General features: G+C 50.7%; 1 protein-coding gene across 4 annotated transcripts in view; it reads right to left on the minus strand.

Annotated features, from left to right (window-relative positions):
• The window catches only part of LOC142034147 (protein CEPU-1), a 351,450-nt gene that overhangs the window by 78,685 nt on the left and 250,533 nt on the right, over positions 1-22,232 (minus strand). Inside the window, exon 1 of one of the 4 annotated variants that reach the window (XM_075034866.1) lies at positions 9,202-9,312. The exons of the other annotated variants lie outside the window; for them this stretch is intronic. Coding sequence (XP_074890967.1) covers positions 9,202-9,218 — 17 coding nt within the window. The 5' untranslated portion in view covers positions 9,219-9,312. Of the gene's footprint in view, positions 1-9,201; positions 9,313-22,232 lie in introns of those variants that run through there. 4 annotated transcript variants of the gene reach the window in all.

Consider the following 22,232-nt stretch of genomic DNA (forward strand, 5'->3'; position numbering starts at 1 on the left):
AGCTTCTAGGAAAGGGCTGGCTGCAGGAGAGGTCAGCACCGCAGGGCTTACACGGCCACAGCAGTAGCCGGCATCTCCTCTTTGTGCAGGAGCACCCAGGGATGCCACCAGACCTTGTGGAAATAAGGGAGAAATAAGTAGACGTGGTCCAAAGTTGGGGATGCAAGCCTAAAAGCAGAAGGATTTGGGAGCTGCTGGGAGCACTGCGGATGGTTGCGATGGCTGAGCCCCTGAGGAGCACACCCAGCATGGAAAAAAACACACGGAAAAGCTGCAAAACCAAGTAAAGAACCGGCCAGGAAAAGGCTGATCCAAAAAGACTGGGACAGCAAAGATGGGGACAAGGAAAACAGTATTAAAAAAAGCAGCAATGTGTTGCTGAAATGAGATTAGAACAGTAACAGGTTCACTCCCGTGCCAGCTAAATCCCCATTAAATCAGATTAATGCAGACGGTCTTTATGTAACTGACCAAGAAGATCAATATTGCTGTTTCAGTTAGGGGAAGGGAAAAACTTGTCCTGTTTGACAAAAACATATCATTGATTACATACAGCGACCTCCATCAGGGCTACCTTGCTGAAGACTACCAAAATTAGGCTGCCTGGGTGGGACCGGCTAGATCAAAACCACCAGGGGTGGCTCGTTCCTGTAACCTACTGCCACTCTGGGGGCTAATGGAGGTTTTTTCTTTCTTGGGGGGAGGAAATTTAGGGTTTCTCCCCTTGCCAGGGCTGCAAAGCTCCGCACCCCATGGCAGGGTGCTTGCTGGGAAGTCCCCCAGCAGCCACAGAGCCGCATTTCTAATTCATCCAGGAGTCTCCCCTGTGCCAGCAGTACTGAAAAGCTGCATCCCATCCGTAAGTCACATCCACAATGACCTTTTCTATTATTCCCCACTCCTACCAAACCCGCTCCCACTTTTTGCTGTGGACAGAATTAACTCTCCCTGCAAGGCGGGCACCGGACATTGCTGGAATTCACCCCTCCCAAAGCCTCCCAGCCCTCCAGGATCCACCAAGAGTTTGGAGAATAAAAAAAGGGAAAAGAACTCAGGGAAGGGAGGGAAGAGAGCGCAGGAGAGCCTGGGATTATTTTCTCCAGGAGCCATTATCCGAGAGCCTATAGCACAATTAGCACCTGGAGAGGCTGCGCCGCGATATAAATCTTCCCGTGACATTTCAGGACCGATTCCCCACCAATTAGAGCGCGCTCGCTCACACCGTAAGCAGGCTCGCCATGACAAAGGCCAACACCGGAGGTGAATCGCACCGGACGACGGGAATCGTGTCCGCTGGCTGCCGAGAGCTCAAAAGCCCATCCAAAAGCCCTGGCCCGAGCCCAAGCTTTTCCCAGAGTTTGGAGAAGCAACCCAGGAGCTCTGGCTCCCTCTCTCCCCATCTCATCACGAGGGGTGGATGAGACGCTCTGCAGAAAGCACTGGCTTTGTTATTCAATCCTGGTTTTGCCAATGGAGAAGCACCAATGTATTTCCACAAACAAGCCAATTTGCCCGCTTTTTCGTTCTGTTTTTTAATTCAAAACTCTTGTGTTTAAAACAGTCTTTTGCTGCAACCTTTCCTTTACATTTGCTTTCTATCAGCTGTAAATCTGAAAGCTCAAAAGCAAACAGAAGACTGCTTTGATTTTGTCGAGGCAAAAGAGTAAAATCCAGTCAGAATACTTTCCTGGATTTTAAATCCGGTGACATTTTGAAACATTTTGTTTGTGAGCTGAACCTGAATGATTTTTTTTTTTTTTTTTTTTTGATACTGCCATCAATGCAAGCACCACTTCCAACCTCAACTCCTGTTTTTTCTGAACAATTTGCTCTGTCCTCTACAAGAGCAGATTTCCTCTATCCCTCCTCCTCCCTGCTTTGCATCGGTGCCTGTAAGTGCTCTCTCAGGGCAGCACCTCTGCCTACAAATACGCTGCAGTTCCTCACGGATCATGGCTGCTTTGCATGAGGAAGGTGAGCCATAAGGATCCCTAACTTTGTAAAAATGATCCTGTTTTCCTAGCTTTCACATCCTCCCACCAAATGTGTGGGGACAGGGACGGGGTGGGCTGTGAGGGGTTAAGGCAGGCAGGGCTCAGCCCTGCCCGTGGAATATCCCCCGGTGCTCGCAAAGCTAAAAATAGTCATAAATTGCTTCCCCAGGTAGTGTTCGCCTGTCCCTTGGGGGGATCAATCACAGCATCAAAGGGAAGGCATCTCCAAAGGGCTCCGGCAGATGCAGAAACGCACGCGCTCGGATAGAGGCGCCGGGTGGATAACTGCAGGAAATCATGGAGTCAGCAACATCCCCTCCCCACCTGCTTCTTTGGATTTTGTTTTGGTTTGTTGTTTTATTTTTTTAATTATTTTTAAAGGGTTTTTTTCAGATTTGCCCAAGAATGAGTGGCAGAAATCTCAAATTTAATTTAATTAGCACCTCCTCCCTGCCTGGAAATGGCTTTCCTTCAACCCTGACGGTTTCATCCTTTGCTGGCTTCCTTTGGCTAACATTGACTACTTCCCTCTGTGTTTCTAATGGACCTGAAAGACTCTTGTTACATACTTTATTTGTGCTCCAGTACCAGCGAAGATAGACTAAAAGCTGCTGGGGGAATAAATTCAGATGGCAAAGGGATGCAGCAGGCCCAGCAAGGCAGGGGGAGAAGCAGCACACGCACTGCTTTTTCTTTCTCTCTGTCCTAGAGAGATGCTGATTCATTTCATTTTTTAATTGTATTTATTCCTTGGCAATCAGTGGCAGACATGGAAGTGACAGTGACGCTAGATGGAAGGCACCTAATAAGTACCAGCGTTTAAAAAAAAAAAAAAACAAAACCCTGTGGGTGTATGCAGAGTGCTGTAAATCAGCATCTGTACGGGACAAGAGCCGCGTCTGCCAAGGTCCCATCGCCAAGCGCTCCGCATACCATGTTAATGGAGGGGGGAAGGCATTTAAACCGCAAAGATTACCTCCCGCTTTTACAAGCCCCTGCATGTTGAGGGCAGAGGCGAAGCTCCCAGATCAGCAGCCGGACTTGCAAATCCATGCAGGCAAGGAGCACGAAAGGAATAACCTGCCTGCTCAGGTGTCCCTTTCTCCCCCAAAAAGCACACATGCAAACCCCTCCTTCCTGCAAGTGGCACGAGTGGCCTCAAATACATCCCTCCTGCAAGCCTGGAATTTGTTATTCTAAATATATACTAATTGCATGTTGGCGGAGAGAGCAAGGAGACCCTGCACCGCCACTTGCACAGCCAAACGAATGTGCCTTGATTGGCACCGAAGGCTCCGCTGTGCCGCGCCGTAACAAGCGTGCGGCGCGTTTGCCGATGGGAAGATGGGTTGGCTTCGCGGGGCTGGCCAGGAGCACTGAGAAACGGACCTCTCAAATAATTCTGCTTCGGTTTTTAACAGGTTTGGGGAGCTGTATGTTGTGCTGACGAGGTGGACTTGCAGGTGCCTGATGAAAACCCTGCGTTTCTACAGGAAAAAATCGAGTATTTACAACTGTCTGCTTTCAGAGACATTTTCTTAAGAGAAAGGGAAGAGAAAACCCATCCCACTTGACCGTGCCCTTGGCTCCAGCAGCCTGCTATTTGACTCCTTTGCCACCCATAATGTTTTACTCTGGGGTTCGTATAGTCACTTATAAGTGTATAGTCACATATCGCAGCAACTACCATGCTGGTAACCGTGATGCTGGGAATAGATTTGCACTGGGGAAGAGGACGACACTCAGATCGGGGACTAAACCCCATCACGCTCAGCACGGCACAACGGAGGGGAGGGAAAGCAAGTGGAGATAGGGCCTGGGTCTCTTAATTCCCAGGCAGAGTCTCCTCCACCAAACACAGCGCCTCGTTAGCCAGCATCTAAAATGATCAGAGGGATAGGTCATACCCTCATAGGCACAGCCAAGGTGGGACAGACCTGCAGCTGACGGAGACTTGCAATATTCAGAAAGCACAGACTCACGGACGTGACCAGCAGGAGTGGACACAAGTACGTCTCTCCCTCAGCTTCCTCAAGCAGCTTGGAAACGCAGTACCCTCGCTTGCCTCCTTCTCCCTCTGCTCTCCAACCTGTGCGAGACCCCATCAAGCCTTCACCCTGCTCTTCTCCCGGGGACGACCCTCCCGTTGCCTGTTGTTCAAGCGCACACACGCGCTCTCGGCATTGCACTTTCTAAATATAATCTACTACCTAGCAATTACCAAGCGTAGAGAGTAGGACTGGAGTTGTATTGACTTACAAAGCCCACACAGTCGGAATGCAGCCCAAACAAATCAATGGCATATTTAGCCAAATAAACTGCTCTAGCAAGCTGATGACACCAGGCCTCCTTACATTCACTGGTCTGGAAGCGTATTTTACTGGAATGCCTTGTGGTTTGCAGGTAGAGCAATTTTAAAAGCATGAGGCAAACTAATGCTGGTGCTATGGACCTGACTTCCACGTAGTCTGATCCAACTTAAATTATTACCTGATTCTGCCCACTTACAGTCATGAGAGCGTGGCCCCAGATCTTGGTGACCATCCCCAGTTATTCCCTCTTCCCCATTAAAATCTGATAGTGAGAAAGGATCGGTGATACTATTCTGCGGCTCACAGCTCTCGCAGAAAAGCAGACAGGAATCCAAGGCTGTCAAGGAAGAGGAGATACTGGGGAAGAGTGGTATTGAAAAGGGGAGTGGAAACACAAGCAGGTGTAGCTCAGCTTTTCCAGAAAAGCCAGCTCCCTTTGAAATAGCAAACCCAGTCACTTTTGCAACCCGTGGCTCCCAAATTCAATTTTCGGCTTAAAAGCCGGAGCAGACTTCGGACCACTTGCACCCCGAGACTGTGTCCCTTCCCCAGAGAAGTCAGTCCTCAAGCCTTCCCACCGATACGGACTTGTAGACCCCGCTATGGATGGGCTCAGGTTGCAATAGTCACTGTACAAGCACCAAACAGGTCCTTGAGCAGACTGGATCTGCTTTTCCCATAGTTTTGCATCTGGGGAGCAAAAATATCTCCTCCACAGAAGCACCAAGTCAAATAACCTAAGTACTTGAGGTCATCTTCTCCAAACCATTTAAAAACATATATTATTAAACAGGCAAATGTCAATAGAAAACGTAATTTGGAAAGAAAGACTTGAAATGTTTGTTTTGAAAAGTGGTTTTGAAAATGGACGTTTTCCAGGCTTTTTAATTTTTTCTTTTCTTTCTTTCCTTCCTGGCTGAAACTCTTCACCAGATTTGGCAGGGCTTCACAGATGGCGCTGGCCGACCCACAACTGATTTTTCAGAGAATAAGCTATTTGTCCAAAAGAAGAAAACATGCCCAGATTTGCTAGGCTCCAACCCTCTCCCACGCCGCTCTCCCTGCTGCTGCAGCCGTCAGCTCGCCCACCCCGCTGCAGAGGCTCCGGCACGAGGCTGCGTGGAGGAAAGCTCTTCCAGAGCAGGTGAGGAGCTATTCCTCCATCACCACACGGACGCAGACGGGCAAAGAGCATCTCTTGCAAAGAGCAGCGGAAGATGCAACAGCACCCGACGCCTCTCGTGCGCTTTGCTTCTCCCTGCGCTTAATGAGGCGGGTTATTTGCGCTTAACGGGGCTGTTGCCTTGCTGAGCGAGTTCCCTCGGTCTCTGCTGCCCGCAAACGCGAGGCGAAGCTTGGCCTGGGCGCACAGGAACGGTCGTGATTCGCAAGTAAACAAATGTGCTGTTCAAGATTTGCTCTATCGCTGGGCAAATCCTCTTTGATTCTGAGCCTCTGGAAGCGGAGGCAGTCGAGGAGACTAATCCCGAGAGCCCCTATTCAGGCAAGCTCAGCACCGAAGCTGTCTGAAGGGGTTGATGCTCAGGGAGATGCGGGTGCTCAGCGCCCACGAGGATGTAGCCCACGAGCTTGCCCTAATCTCCGCGCACCTCCAGCAGAGCTGGGAGAAGCTTTTTAACAGCACTTAGGAACCTCTTTGCAGCCCGGGGCAGGGAAGGAGAGTGGAAAGCGTGCAGGCAGCAGGGGACCAGCACCACGTGCTTCTGCGAGCCAGGGGTGCCAGCAGCTCCCCTTACCACCGCCATCCCAACGGCAACCCCGCTCCCTCCTCACGCTGCAACCCCCTCCCAAAACCGCGATGCCACGACCTCGCCGCCTGCGGTAGCAAAAAGGACGATGGGAATGGCTGGCACAGGGCTGGGGAGGGACCGTGACTCGTCCTCCGCCTCTCCTCAGCACCGAGACCCTCTGATGGACAAAACACCCACCAGACCTAACCCTGATCTCCTTACCGAGATAACGCTCAGCCCCTGATCCCCAACTAGGGAAACGGGGAGCATTTATCCACGCCTAGGATGAGAAGTCTGTATCCTACAAACCATGCCGCGTAGTTTAGACTCCCTGTGGTTTTGGGGGCAAGAGAGAGAAAGGAGGGTAGGCGCAAGTATGTAAGGCCCTGGAAAAGCAGACAGGTACCCAGGGGGATTTTCAGAAGAAGACGTGAGAGTTAGGGAACTAGGGAAAGCCTTTACCGATCTGACCATCGGCTCCATCGGTACCCCACAGATACAGCACTGGCTCAACCCGCAACGGCATTGTGAGGAGCAACATGTTAATAGCTGGTGCACATAAAGACAAGCGAGGATTTGATATAGCTCGGTGGAAGCCACCACATGGCTATGCCATTTGCAGCAGCTGAGAAGCTAGCTGTTGGTGTTTGCTCACAAACAATATGTTCGTCAGGATTTGGCCTCGTCTCTCAACTAGAAGATTTCCTTATGGAAGTTTCTCTGCAGGGAGCAATGCCACGGAACATGCACGGCGGGATCAGTCTGGCATCCAAAGCTCCCAAAGAAAAGGCACGGCCAGTGCTCTAGTCACCTCCTCTCGGTAAACTAAATCATTTAAATATTTTTCCCTCCTTTCCCGCAGTGCCCTGATGCTGCTATTACCCTGCTGGTGTTGAGTTAGCAAGGGCCCAAAAGAAATGCTTTCATGTTTTTTTTACGCTGGCACTTACAAAAAAAAAATCAACTAAAAATCTATTTCTGGTTATTTGTGGTTTTGCTTCCTGACAGGTTCACACCTTTGTTGTCCCTTCAGAGGATGCATCAAACACTTGTGATGAGCCAAGTGACCTGGAAGCGGCCCCAGCTTGTGCTGTGAGACGATACCCAGCGCATGAGAAGCAGCTGCAGCCTCATTTTCCCAGGAAGCACAACGGAGCCGCGCTCACCTGGAGGGGAGGGCTCCCAGGGAGCGCCGGCAGCCCGCCTTTACGACTAGCACGATGCAAAGCCCGAGGAAGTAGGATGATTTTTATGCTCTTGAGAAGTACCACATGGCAGCTAGCAAGCAAAGTCTTTTTCTTTTTCTTTTTTTTTAAAAAAAAAACCTAGAGGACAGATACAACTTGGCTGTGCAGCGTAAGCACAGCCGGGGAGCTCAGCCTGGAAGAAAAGCACCCTCCATCCCACAGCCAAGCCCCCAACCCTACCTGCAAAGTCAATTTACTGCTTGGGTTTATTTGTTGGGGAGAAAATTCCCCATCCGTGGAGGCGCGTAGGGAGGAGGATCGTAAATCTGCCAGCCTCCGCTCCCGACGCCTCCCCGGGGCCAGCCGCAGCCGGAGGGGTCCGCGCTGCCGAGGGAGCCGCACGCAGCTCTGCGCGGTCGTTCGAGTGTCTGATCAACTGTGGAGAGTTTGCACAGCTTGGGAGGAAATTAGCTCTTCCAACTCATTTCTACACTTGCCAGCTCTTCCTTTTAGCCCCCTGCCTGAGCTCCTTGGAAGAACCGGCTTTGTCCATAAAAGCAGCGGAGCAGTTATTGTAATGTCCAGGGTCCCCAAACGCTGCTATTTCTAGCACTGTCAATAAAACAGGCAAAAAGCTGGTCCCGTGAGTGCTGCAAAAATCACCCCTTGGGCCCACAGGGCTGCCTACAAAGGTGCCCCGGTCCTAAATTAATCTGAATTTCTGCAAAGGCTCCCAAACCTCCAGCAGCCTTCGTCCCAGCCAACTTCCAATTTGCAAGGGGAATGGTGATACCCCTCAAGCAGCAACACTTCCCCTGCTTGGAATGGCGAGGACCTGCACAAGACGGGCTGCCCTCCAAGGTGTGGGCTGGGAAGCCAAGGGGACCTGGGGAGCCTGACATGGACATCAGGCCCGAGCCCGCGCGCCGTTTTCCCCTCTCTGCTTCTGTTGTGCGGCATCCCATAATGTCATGTCCATTTGCAGATTGCACTTTATTGGTTTTTATTTGGCAGCCTCGCTTGACTCTGCCCTTTAATTTATCCATTATACATTCTGATTAATTGGCCGATAAAGCTCTGTCCAGTTTTTTAAAACAAATTCCCAGTCCATTTGCTTTTAGTGGAACTGCGAACAAGCAGTTTAGCTCATTACATTATAGCGCTCGTGCTTAAGGTTCACTCTGGAAAAAGATATTTCAGGATCATACATATGGAAAACAGCTCTGATCTGCATTAATAATCCCTCAGAGGGCTGGGGCACGGTGCTAGTTAAGGAGAGATCCCACAGCTCTCCCTGCAAGCTGCACGGGAACTGACCCTTCCTCCTGGTGGTCCTTTTCCCAGCAGACTGGAAACCTTTCTACCCACGCATTGATGCCAACCTAGTGATGACTTCCCACAAAACCAGCGTTTGCACCTCTCTTTCTCTGGGCTTTATTGCCCAGCCGCTCCCTTTTGCAACAAGCCACCTCCAGGCTCCCTTTCCTCCCGTATACCCTCTTTTAGGGCTAGAAAAAAAATATCTCTTTAAGCCCCCGCAAAGCCACCGCCGGAGCCTCTTTCCAGCCCACCTCTGTGGTGTTGCCTTCAAAGCTCTCGGTGGTAGCTCCATCACCAGATTTCTGGCTGCCAGCGTGGTACGGCCACGGCGGCAATCCCTCATACCCAGCTATCTTCAAACACCAACACCTCCGCCTGAGCAGCACTTCTGGAAGAGGATTACCGTCGCCCGTCGCGGATGCCTCCTTGGGCATCCCTTGCTCCCATGCCACTACTTGCTTTGTCTGCAAAAAATCCCTCTTTTTCTCGGCACCCAAAGCCCCAAATGTAAATCTGCCAGACCCTATTACAGGTGCAAATGAGGAGTGACACATGCAGAGATGGGAGCGAGAGGAGGAGAGAATTAATTCTGCCGGGTTGACTTCTAAAAAGCATGAAAGGAAGAAAGAAAACTAACCGGAAAGCAAACGCCATTTCCCCTGAATATGAAAGTAGGAGTGAATAAGCGATGGACTTCCACAGGGCGCCTTAATTCCCGTCCGTCAGCCTCACTGCCTTTTCTCCCCTCAAAATGTTATTATCTATCACTCTCCTGGCGTGAACAGGACTGGGTGCATCTCTCCGTCTCACTAGCTCAGCTGATAAGCTTGACAGACCTGGGCACTGGTGACAGCATTCACATTTCCAGTGGATAAAGTGCCATTTACATGAGGCAAGCGCTGGTGATTTTCCATCAGCCGGGACAGAATGAGGATGGGAACAGCTTGTAAGCTTCCTCTCTGGAGCAGCGCCTTTTTTTTTTTTTTTTTTTTTTTTTCCGGTTTGCTTTTTTTGTTGTTGTTGTTGGTTTTTTTGGTTGGGTTTTGGTTTTTTTGTTTTTTTAAGGGCAAAATCTGGACCTTCTCCTCCACTTGGATTTATAAACACCACCATGAGCAAGGCCCTGGCCCTGATTAAAATTCCCAGCATGCCAGAGTTTGCAAAAATCTCCAGACCAAAGCAAAACAAGCTCAGGGGAAAGTCTGGCAACCCATTATATCTGGCTGTTGTCGAGGGGATTAGAGGGGAATTTGGCATGCTCCCTTTTTCCTTCCTTCGGACTCATGCCTTATATTTTTCAAGGATCCTTCTTTAGACCACACTGCTTTCTTCTGGAGGAGCTGGTTGGTTTTTAATGTTCCCTTTTGTCTTCCTGACACTGCTGCTTTCTTCGCCTTTTACTTTGCAAATCGTTGCCTTCTTTAGGCAGGAACAACCAGCAGCCAGTTCCCACAAGGGAAACCAGGGGGGCTGGGGAAAACGCGTGGTTGAGACAAATTCCTTCGCTATCGGTCTCCTTCCACCCTACGCCTTCAAGTTTTCAAACCTTCTGCCCCAGGCAAGCTGGAACCCCTCAATACTTAAGGGAGAGAGTGGTCCACACACCCTTCTGGTGCAGTTGGCCTCATTTTCTCCCATTCCACCACGGGGGAAGAGGAGAGGGTCTGCACGGCACGGAGCCAGCCCCAGGGGTTGCACGGGGGACCAAGGGGCTGGGGGATGCAGCAAGGATGCTGCCGCTGCAGCATCAGGCTGCGGGAAATAGCTACAGAACCCCTGCCTTGCTCCCAAAGCTGTGCTCAGCAGCTCGTGTCCCCCCCCCCCAGCGCCCAGACGAGTCACGTCGCGAGCAGTCACGCCACCAACACAAGTAAAACTTCATCCCTGGCAAGCGTGATGGAAGCAATAAAGATCTCCGACAGCACTGATAACCACCAAGGTCACCAGCTTACGGGCACGCTCCTCTCTGACAACCAAGGCTTTATTGACTTTAAAAAAAAAAAAAAAAAAAAAGAGATATCTCTATTTTTTTTTAAATTTTTTTAGTTCATCCACAAACTTATTGGCAGGCCTGTTTCAAACCAGGGGTCCCGAAGCCGGGAAGGTGGATCCCCATCCAACAGCTTCTTTAACTAATTGTTATCATGTTCAGAGGACCCTGTTAGCCCTGCAGTGGATGCGCCTCCATGGAGGAGATGAGAATCGGATACAGCTCAACGGCAGCAGCCCTGGAGGTTCCTGCATGGTGATGCTGGAGCTAAGGGCAATGCAAGGCTGACAAACCTTGGTTTGGACCGGAACCAACCAGCCACCCACCTTTTGGCAAATGAGCAGCATGACTGATTAAAAGATGGGAAAAATCTCTTACTCGCCATTTTTTCTTTAAATTATACTTGCAGGAAGATGACCTTTAGGAGTTTTTTTAGCAGAATACTAAACCTTCCTATTGCTCTCCATCTCCATCTTCCTTTCTAATTGGGAAAGTACCTAGATGAGGGGAAAATCCCAGACTTTCACCGTCGACACTGTTCCTCTTAACTCTCCACAAGCAGAAACCAAGTATTTACATGAAGGACTAGAGGACACAGCCATGCCATAGGCGAGGGAGCACAGAAACGCAGTAACGACCTCGGGAAGAGGAATGGGAGTAGCAACAGTGGAAGAGGAAAAAGTAGGAGAGATTTCTCGTTGCTTCCCTGTTTCATCTCTGCTGTAAAGTCATCTGCTTGGACACCCGCCCGGGGCTGGGGACAGCAAGGATGGGCCAAGCCATTTCCCATGGCTTTCACCCCCAGCTACAGCCTTTGCCCAGAGGGCATCTGCAGAAGCTGCTCTGATTTCACACGAAAATCCTTGCTGGAAAGGGCAGCATCTAACTCCCAACTATCTGGAGGGATGGTCGCTCGCCCTGAGGTATGCCGCTGGGCTTCCAAGGATATTATCCAAGGATAACCCCAGGTCCCGTATCCGAGGAAAGGCTGCTCTCCCCGGGGTTGGGCACAGCATGGGTGGGAGGCTGCTGACCACAGGAGCTGAGCAGCAGCCGCGGTGTTTCTTTGCCTCAGTCATTAATCATACGGACACAGGGAAGGTTTACAGTTACTCCAAGCAGGCAGCGAGCCAGTCGTAGAGGAGGAGGGAGATACCCCTTCCACCTTGTCTCCTTCAGGGCTACTTCTGGAAATGCCAGAAACCGGGAGAAGTCTTTGGCTCCATCCCCTCCCTCGAGCCGCTCCAGCAAAGCCCGGGAGCTGCAGCTACCAAAGGAAGAGGGAGAAACCCTCCTCCTTTCTTCTTCCCTGCAAAGCTTCTCCCGGCACCGGCAGGAGGCTGCGCGGGAAGGAGCTGCTCGCCGGAGAAGCCCGTCTCGCCCGCCTGCCTTTGCTTCCTCCTCTCCTAAAACCTGCCTGGGCCAGCCCCTCAACATCTGCCGTGCTGCTCCTCTTGCCCCTCGCCTGCTGTTCAGACAGACCTTCCCACCCGTCTCCGGGCCTCCAGCTGCACTGGCTTTTTCCAGCAACCTCCTCGTCCTCCTCCATCCAACCCCGCAGAGCATCCCCATTCCCATGTCCTCCCGCTGCCGGACACGGCGAGAGCCGGAGGGGCTGCGACCTCAAGCTGCTTGTTCAGCTGCAAAACCAGGATTTGGGAGACATGATGCTCAAGCTCCTACTTAATTCATCCAGAAATCTGCATAGACCCCCTGCCTGGCAGAGGGAGGGTGCTCTAATAGCACAGAGCCTGGGAGAAACAGCTAATTTGCCACTATTTAGATTAAGTCATACAATCTGCACCTTGAATCCTAACCTGTACAAAGGAGATCACAGGAGTTCACAAACCTTTAGGAATATGAATATTGCAGAGAGCACTAGAGCCTCACCGACTGTACAAGATAGGTAAGAAAATCAACACTCAGCCTCTTCGGAGAAGGCTCCAGAGCCCGAGTCGGCTCCAAAGCTCCAGTTTGCCTTGGTTTGCACTGGAAAAAATACCCCCCCGGAGTCCAGACTCACAGCCATGCCCCCAACTATCTCCCCAGCCATACCCTCGCAAAGCCTTTCTTCTTGTCCTCGTGCTAAGAAGGGTTATTACTCCTTCCTCACAGCATGCGACAGAAATGTTTGTGCAGAGAAAAAAAATCCCCCAAGTCAGTACATTAATGTCCTGCAATGAAAAATAGATCTGTCTAAATATGCTCAAGGTAATTCAGAATACATTTGAGGTGATTTCAGGCTCTAAAGTCTGCCTGTAACAGCATTTCAGGCTGTGTTTATCAGTGCTTTCCCCCTGCACTTGCATTTTTTTTCTCCCTGGTTATTTTTAAAACATTTGCACAACAACAGAACAAAATGATCACGGCTAAGGGTAGAAATCAGCCTCACAGCAGCCTCTCCCAGCAGCTCTGGAGATTTTACCTTCCCATTTACCGAACCCAAAGCCTTGCTTACTGCAGGCTGGGGTTCAGCTTAGGTCAAGGCAAGGAGTCTGACCCCCACCCTACAGCGACAAACCTGCAACGAGTTCCCCGAATTCAGCCCAGTCGAAGCCAAATTCCAACCCGGGCGACGCGCAGCAATTCAGAGCGACGCCGAAGGTCAGGCGATAGCTTCGCCTTATTTGTGGCTCTTGCACAAGACTTGTGGCTCTCGCACAAGAGCTCTCATTTCGCAGCTAAACCTGAGGACGCTCCGCAGGGTTCGACAGGACCGGACCCTCCTCTGGTTTCTACCAGAGAGCCACCCAGCCTCACGCCTGCTGGAAGATAAACCTTCCCGAGCCAAAGCGTGCACAGGGTTACGTTTAGCCCTCGCACTCGCTGCTGGGGAACATGCAGCGTGCCTGCTCGGAGAGCTCAGAAAAGCTCCCGCTGCTGCCCCAGACACCATCGCAGCCCTCCCTGCTGATTCACCGCAAGGAGACAGGAGCTTGAGAGATGACCCAGAGCGGCGAGCCATACATCCTAGAAATGAAACATCAAACGGGCTGTTCCCAGTAACAGATCACACTGCAGAAGTTCTGCTAAAGCCCCATTACACATGCACAGCAGAGCTTTGGGGAACAGCACCGCGGTTCCCCCCCCAAGCTGCAGAATCGCATCCGATTTGTAGAGAAGAGCAGAGTTTTGCAGCAGGGCAAGGAGACCCAAGCAGAATTAGGCACGCAGGCCGCTGCAGGGGTGTTTTCCCCCTATGACCAAGAGAAATTTGGTGACTTGGAGCCAGTTCAGATGTATTACCGGTGGCAAAACCACCCGGTACAGACCAAGCACTGACAACACGCTGCGGCAGAGGAGAGCTCGTGTGCGTGTTGTGCACAACTCGTACGTTGTTCCGAAGTACGAGCTTGGGAAAGAAACAGAGAGAGATGGCTTTGGGCTCAAGGGGATCCATCTGTTTTCGAGGAGTATTTATTTATTTATCAATTAATGTATCTATTATACCTTGTGCTTTTGCACCATCTTGAAAACAAGGAGTCATAATATCCCTCAAGCAATTCTGCCCCTTATCCATCTGGTAAACAGCCATTCCGCTTTATTTTCTGGGTAGCTTTTTTTTAAGCTCTCCGGTTTCTAACAGCGCTGAAATCCACCAATTTCGTGACAAGGACATCACCATTAATGATGATAGCAGTAATAACGACATTGCACTCGCGCAGCGTGCCACCGCCGGCAGATTTCAACCCATTTTACAGTCACCTGCAAGCACCCATCTGAGGGAGCCAAACGCGATGCTAATTTTAGAAGAAGCAAAAACTTGTAGAGAGAAGCTGAACTCTTCCTCCAGTCCCAAGACAAGTCTTTAACAGCGTTATAAATAGGAACCAGGATTGCCAGCACCTTTTCTGCTGGTAAATACAGGATATCACGTGTGTGCACGCTCAGTGACATTTTCCCAAGCACTTCTGCAATTAAACCTTTTCTCTGGCTTTACACCGGCTCAGTATAATTACGGAGAGCTTTTCAGAGGCCAGAGCCTGGCGTTTGCCAGCAGAGGGAACCTTCCCATTGCTGGCTGGGAGACCGAGGGACCCTTCAGAGCTTCTCCGCAGCAGCCAGCGTCGCTTCTCCCGCGCAGCTCTGGGGCCGTGGCACGCACAAAGATGGCTTGCGACCCGCTTGGGCACCCCGATGCGGTTCGAGTCGGTGCAAAGCGCCTGCCTCCTGCAAATACTCCGCTCGCTGGGACGCACACGGGTGACGAACGCGGCCCTGGACACAAATCTCCCCAAAGACGGCACTGCAAAAAGCCATTTGCGTCCCCCTCGCAGAGCCCGTGCCACCTATTGCTCGACATAGTAACCCATACCCAAGAGTCCCCAGGCAGCCCCCAAAATAAAAAGCAGCCTCTTCCCCAGGTCAGGGGCAGCAGACAGCTCGCAGCCCCGTGGGGGGGTCTCTGCCCATTGGCGGGGAGGGAGCTGCTGCCTCAACCCCAAATTTATGCATCGCAGAAGTGTATGCCTGCATCCATTATTCACATTGCTCACCCTAGGCTACAGAATGTTCCTTTTTAAAAGTTTTTAAGTAAAATAGAGTCTCTAAACGAATGACATGGGGTTAAACTATGCCTATCTCCCAGCAAAAAACATTAAATTATAACATACATAGAGATAGATAGATAGATAGATAGATATATAGATAGATATATATATATAGATATATATATCTATTCCCCCCGAATGACGGAGCTGGTGCTGCAGCTGGAGGCAGGGCTAGGGAAGGAGAGACACATGGGATTTATAGCCTGAAACCCTCTAACAGTTGTTCACAGCATTAGCTCTCTGCACATTATAAACACTTACCATTTCCATTTCATGCGCTGATTGTACTTTGCAGTTATGAAGTTGTTTCCACTTTCTCCTCCCCACCCCCCTCCTTCCCCGCTATAATATTTAGTCTGCAGCTCTGCTTATTTACATACTTAATTTCAGTTCTGTTTGCAAACACAAATTAGTTTTGTGCAATTACTTTGTGCATGGACATGGAGTTTATCCGCTTCAGTGGTTTAACAACACTGAAAGTGACTGCACAGGACCATATGGCTCTCTATATATAATCACAATATTACCTGCACATATTAGTTACATAAGAGCTACGTTATAATTAGTGCAGTTCAAAGAGGTTCAAAGAGAGAAGGAAAGGAAAAGAGGAAAGGGTGGGGGAAAACAGACAAAAAGGAAAAGTAGAAAAGGAAAAAAGAAAAAGAAGGGTGGAAAAGCAAAAAAATTGGAAAAAAATAAAAAAAGGGAAAAAAGGGAGGGAAAGGAAAAAATTACACAAAGAAAGGAAAGGCGAAAAGGATTCCCCGACCCCATCACGCCGGCAGCATGAGAGAACAGAGCTATGCGGGAAATTGATTTTATGACAGAAGTGAAAAATCAGGTGAAAAATTGTTTGGGTCAAATTAAATATTTTGTTCAACCAGAAAATAAAGGGTTTGTTTCATTGTCAGGTTCTCTCTTTTTAGTTAGCACATTTGTTTAATCTTAATAACAACAGTTTGTTACGGTTTTTTTAAGCCAAAAAATGTAATTGAAACAAAAATCCAAGTGTTCTTCTGGAAAATGAAACAAGTTTTTCTAGATATTGTTTTTTCCTTTCCCCAACCCAAAATTGCTAGCCTGAGCTTAGTTCCGTAACACTTCCAGTTGACCCAGATGGCCGTTTTCCAGGGAAATGAATATTAAGGTGAAAACCTGTAATGGGATCTACTGGATGGAAGTTTTTAACCACCCCGGTGAGCAGCTCCTGCATGCAAAGACATGCAGGGTATGGGGGTGGGGGTGGCAACTATTTCCCACATTTTTTCAGGTTTTTTTGGTGGGTTTCTTTTCAAATCAAACTCTGATTAGGCGCAGCTTTTGCTGGCAAGTATTTTAACCACAGCTAGACATCGGGGATCCCTAACGCCCCCCAAAAGCGGCCCGGTGCTGGTGACCTCGCAAGGGGCAGCTGGGCTTTCCCAGTCATTCTCCTCCCTGGTGCCACCAGGACAATTTGCCCTGAAAAACGTGGACACTTCCTAGGGACAGCGGGGTCCACGTCCCTTGACTCCCCGGAGGACCCCGACCGTGCAGGACCGTGTCTGGGGGATGCTCTCCCGCCTCGCCGCTCCACGGTACCCCCTGTCCCCCCGTGGATTTGGCAGGGCAGGGTTCGGCCGCCAGCCTTGTCCCTCCGCAGCTCGAAGGGACGAGGGGATGGGGACAAGGGACACGTTGAGCCACGCCAGCATCCCGGCAGCGGCAGTACCCTTGCTACAGCACCTCCACTGCAGCTCAATCTCCACGGCCCATTTAATCACCCGTCTTTCCGTACAAGCAGCCAAAGACCCCGCGAGTGCATCATATTTTATGGTCTGCTAGGAACCGGTGTAAGAACACAAATTCATTTCACATGCGGTGAACAGCCTCCAGATTGAAAAGCCCTGCTAGCCTGGAGCCCTGGGAGCCTCTGACCTACACACACAACATCCCGGTTGGCTTTTCCCCATGGCCCTTTTGGGTGCTGGGGACTTTGAATCACTTCATAGCTTCACCTATTCCCAGAAACATTGCAGAAGCACTTTTTTTTTTTTTTTAATTCCCTTCTTCCCCTGCTGCTTGCAAGACGGTCTTTATTTATATAATACATTTCACATCCAAGACATCGCTGAGAGCTCTACACAAATATTAATTACCAAGCCCTAGGTGGTAAATTATAAATATCCGTTCTCTCAAGATTAAAAATCCTACGTTTAATAATAATAATAATAATAATAAAAAAAGACTGCACTATGGCACATAAAGTGCTACATGAAGGAGTACTCCTTTGCTCCAGGGCTGCCATAAAACACATTAGACTCCAGAAAACTTAAAATAGAGAATGACCGAGGGTCGGTGCTTAGCAGCCAGGCCACCAAGCTGGGTGCACGTCCACTCAGACACGCGGCTCCCCAGGAGCACACCGGGCATTTGCAGCCTCGCAAAACGCAGCAAGACGATGCAGGGGATGAGTGGAAGTCGGTGCAAATCACGACGGATGGGTGGGAGCAACCCTCGCCAACATCTGGGGAGCAGCAGAGGGGCTTCGCGGCCCCTGAGCACCTCTCCTCTGCCTGGCCTTTATCTCACAGCTGGAAATCGTTACCCTGCGATATCTCTGCTGATACCCGTCTCTCAGGCAAAGCAGGGCAGCATCCCTCCGCTTGTCTAACACTGATTATACCCGGCAGGATTTCTGTGCTACACGAAGTGTCAGAGTCCCGACAACGTGATGATGGACTCGCTGGGTACAAGGCCAGGTGTAATAAGGAAGCAGCTGCTTTTTGATTCCGCTCTGGGATCTCTCGTCCTTGCAGAGCGCATTGCTGGGGTGTACTCGACGCTCTTTTCCCCAAGCAAAAACTGCCACGACCGACAGCGAGAAGCACGCACGAGAGAGATAAGGGACCCGGGGTGGGTTCTGCTCGGCCGCAGCACGAGGGAATCCCCGGGGCTGCTGCTGCCCTGCCCGCTCACGGCCGGGTCCAAACGCAACCAAGGAAAACCCAGCGCACGGCTCCACTCCGAATCCTTCTGGCTGCCCCGACGTGACGGCACAGGACCGCTAGCGTGGAACAGCCGAAGCCCGTCCGCGAGCAGATGTATATTTAAGGGATGCACTTTCAACAAGATGAAGAGGCAAAGCTTCCTCCTCTCCGGCTTTTTATCTCCTGCCACAACGCACGTCAGGCCATGCTGATGCTGTCAAACCCCAAGCATCTCAGTTCCCTCTGGCAGCTCTTGTGGCCTTTGCAAGACTTGCCAGGTTTCTCCCAGCGCTAAAGCAAACCCGCAAGCCACAGTTCGCCTCCAAAACCCCGGCAGAGCGGCAGTTTGCTGCAGTTCTTGCTCCCTGCAGCCCTGCCCAAGCCCGCTCAGCTCTGGTTCGAGCGCTCAAGCACCTCACTTCCAAGCTGTGGACGGTACGAACAGGGCAGATCATTTAGGGCTTGGGGTTTTGGTTGTTGTGGGGTTTTTTTTATTTATTTATTATTATTAATATTACTTTAAATTTTGATTGTCTTTGTTGCTGCCTGCTGGCCTCCCCTTTTTCGCGTAGATCAGGGCAATCAACAAAGAGGATAAAACCCCAGCTTCCCAAAGCAGGAGAGGCAGGCAATCAGAGCTAGTGGAAAGGACACGCCAGGAAGTCAATGAAGATTGGAAATAACATTTACAAAACTGGGACTCAGCAGGCCCAGGGTACTTCGTCTGGCTGTTTGAACAGTGTGTGCTCCTCTTTCCCTTTGAGTGCAGCAAACAGCTGGTCTTTAAGTAAGGGTACCTGAGGATAATAACGCTGGTGACGATCACTGCAGTAACCTCCCTGTGCTTTGACCGTGATTTCTGCTCGCGTGGCTAGCAAAGTCCATGCAGCTGACTTTGTACACGGGGGGTGTTTAACGATTTGCCTCTGTCCACTAGCTACCTCCACACCAAACCCCAGCAATGTTTTAGGGACCTCGAGCAGCTCTCTGTCTCTGCAGGGGGCTTGCAGCAGGGCCAACAGCTCTGCAAGGGGCAGGCAGGAGGCTGGACGCAGCACCCTCCTCCCGCTGCCCTCATTTTGCACAAAATATTAGGCAGGAATAGACGGTGGCTCAGTTTGCCACCTAATTTCAAAGGCTGGTGCCTCCAGCTGCCTCTTCAAACCACACTTGTAAAGGAAGGAGGCTTAATTTGGCATTCATTTAGCAAGAAAAAGCACGGGTCCTACAAAAAACCACAAGCAGAATGTCATAACTGTTTGCTGCTCACCCACAGCACGATGCCCACTGGATTCCTACTGCAGCATTATTAAGCACCCTCCCCAGTACACACATCCCATCCCCAAGGAATAGCCACCGTAAAGCACAACACATCTTCAGAGGAATGAAGGGGAGAGACAAAGAGAAGGACAAGGAAAAAAAAACATCTCCAACTAGAAGACTATTTGATTTAAAAAGAAATCTCTCGTATATTCACACAAAGAACAAGAGTAACCATTACTTCTCAGACAGATTGGAGGTTTGACATGGGAAAAAACCCACCCTGTCCCCCTTTTTCTGCCTCAGCACGATGCCTTGGAGCACAGCTGATGGGTCAGGAAAGCTTTTGTCCGTTTTGGCTACCACCACCGTTGCAGAGGAGATGGAGCGCACTGGGCTACCAAAGTGCCACCTCTCCCTCTACTCATCCATAGTCCAGGACCTGGCTAGCTACACAGCTCCCAAGGAGCAGAATAAGTAGGACCTCCTATAGGCTATGGTACGTCAAGACATATGGGAGCAGCAATACCCCCTATAGCCCTAACGGCTTTCTCCCGGCCCTGATTTCCCCCCTCACTCAGCCATACTCCCTGTTTCTCCCCCGTCCAGCCCCAGCTGTGGTCAATGGGTCCAATTTCACAGCTGCTCAGTTCCAAATTGGACTTGCGCTTCCCAGCTGTACTCGGACTCCCGCATTTGTTTGCTATCAGCTTTAATTAGGAGAGGTTTCATCGCCTGACACATCCAACCCTCTGCTCCAGCTCCTCCAAGGCCACCTTCCTCACCCGCTCCGTGCTGAGCAGCTTGAAAGCTTGCAGCCGCTGCCTTGGACCCATCTCCTCATCTCCTGCCCTGCCAGCTAGGAAACGGCACGGCGTGAAGGCATATATGCCCCTGCCCCACCGATGGGCACCTCTGCCAGGTCTCTCCCTGCCTGCTCCTGCTGAGCCATGATGCAGAACCGAGCTGGAGGAATCAAAGCTGATTCCAATCTTATTATCCAACACGGCCCTATCAGCTGAGACAGCGACATTTATCACATTAATAGGAATGATAGAAGAAAACTGGGATCCTGTCCAACAAGAGCACTTTATCACATGTTGCACTGTCTTACAAATCCAATTATCACCAGCCGAAGGTCTTAACGGCCCTCCAAGAGTGGCTCTGGAAATCTTAAAAGACTATAAAAGCACTTGTCCAGAGCCTGCAGTATCGCCTTTGCCAGGGCATGGGAAGAAGCATCACGTGCTTTTCAGGAGACTGGAGCAGCTTCATCCCTTAAAAGAGAAGTCCAGAAAAGGGGACGGTTGTCACTAGGAAGTCTCCCACCACAGCAGGGGAGAAGGAAGCAGAAAGCCAGATGCAGACAGCCCGGCTACGTGGCACGAGGAAGGCGAGCCCACCACCAATGGAGCAGGGACGCAAGCGATGCTCTCCCTGCCAAGCCGCATCCCAGGCGTGGCCTCAGGCTGCTGCCCGAAATCCGGGGATTTGTCCGTGCAAAGCACGGGGTGCCACCCAAAAGAGAGGCAATAGGAGTTTGCTCTTCTCTTCTCCCTGGTTTCCAAGACGGAGGGCAGTGGCAGGAACAGACCGCTACAGGCACAATCTCAGACTTTGCTGCTCTCTTGGCTTTCTGGCCTGCCTCGCTATGGAAACACTCGAGTAAAGCTTTTTTGCGGTTCTCACTGAATGAGGAGCACTCAACCTAGCATCAATTCCCTTATTTTCCTTCAGACGTCAGTTATTAAGGTTTCATTCCAGCTTGATCCAAAATGATTTTTTTTCCTCATTTTCAATATTGCAAGCGAAGCAAAAAGCAAAAAATTTCCTTTTCTCCCCCCCCGTCCGTCCTCCCCCCGTTGCTCTAATGATTGTACCTTAAATAATTTATCCACTCCTCTTCTATACTCCCGCCCTTCACTCACCATTACCTAAGTATGCTTCAGCATTTCTCCTTCTGCCCACTTCAGCTACCGCTTGCGGTCAGAAATGATGACCAGGGGAATTCATCACAGCGGGACAGGCTTTTCATTTCTTTCTACTCCACCGAGCATCTAGAAACAACAGCTTCTTATTTTTACCGTCTCCCGCCCCGTGCAGGCATTCTGCTATTCCCCCGGGCACACGTGGCCCGGAGACACCTCTGAAAGCCACCGCGAGCTGAGCACCCGGGCACCATTTGTGCCTCGCCTTCGAAAGCCTCCTTTGAACTTCAGCAGGATGCTAAGACCAAACGAGCGTGATGACAGGAGTGAGAAAGACAAGGTGCAGGGCAGTGGAAAATCCCGGCCGTTGCCTTCAGCCACGTGAGCGTGCAGCACTGGCTTCCCGGCAGCCGAGAGGAACAAATTTTCCTCGTTTGTGCTTTGACTAATGCAGGGCTGGCGTGGGTACAAGAGGGGAGCGTTTGCTTAATTTTGCATCGGCTTTTACGACGGGTGCGGGGAGCTTGGAGAGGGTCGGGAGGCACCGCGGGGATGGCAGCCTCGCTGCCCTGGGTGAGAAGAGATGGGACACGCGGCCCCCCCCGGCTGCACTAAGCTTTGAGGGGTCCTACCAGCTCTGCCGACAGCTGTCCTTCATCCTGTTGATATCGATACGGGCAGATTTATGGAATAAAGCCAGAAAGCATGGCTCAACTTTGTTGAAGCAGAGGCAATACAGGCTCAACCAGACAGGGCTAAAGCATCACTTGGATCCTACCGTAGAGAGACGGTCCATCATCAGAGCAGGAGACGGGGACTATGGCAAGGGACGTGTTCTAGCCCTGATACAGCACAGTCCCTAATCAGATACAAGGTTCACGGGCACGCAGGCTTTTCCGGACAGCAGTTCAGCACCTTACACAAGCACAGCAGGTCCCTATAATCTGGATTATTTCTGCCTGCAGGAAACC

This window comes from Buteo buteo, chromosome 9 (genome assembly GCF_964188355.1).
Source record: "Buteo buteo chromosome 9, bButBut1.hap1.1, whole genome shotgun sequence".
Taxonomy (NCBI): Eukaryota; Metazoa; Chordata; class Aves; order Accipitriformes; family Accipitridae; genus Buteo; species Buteo buteo.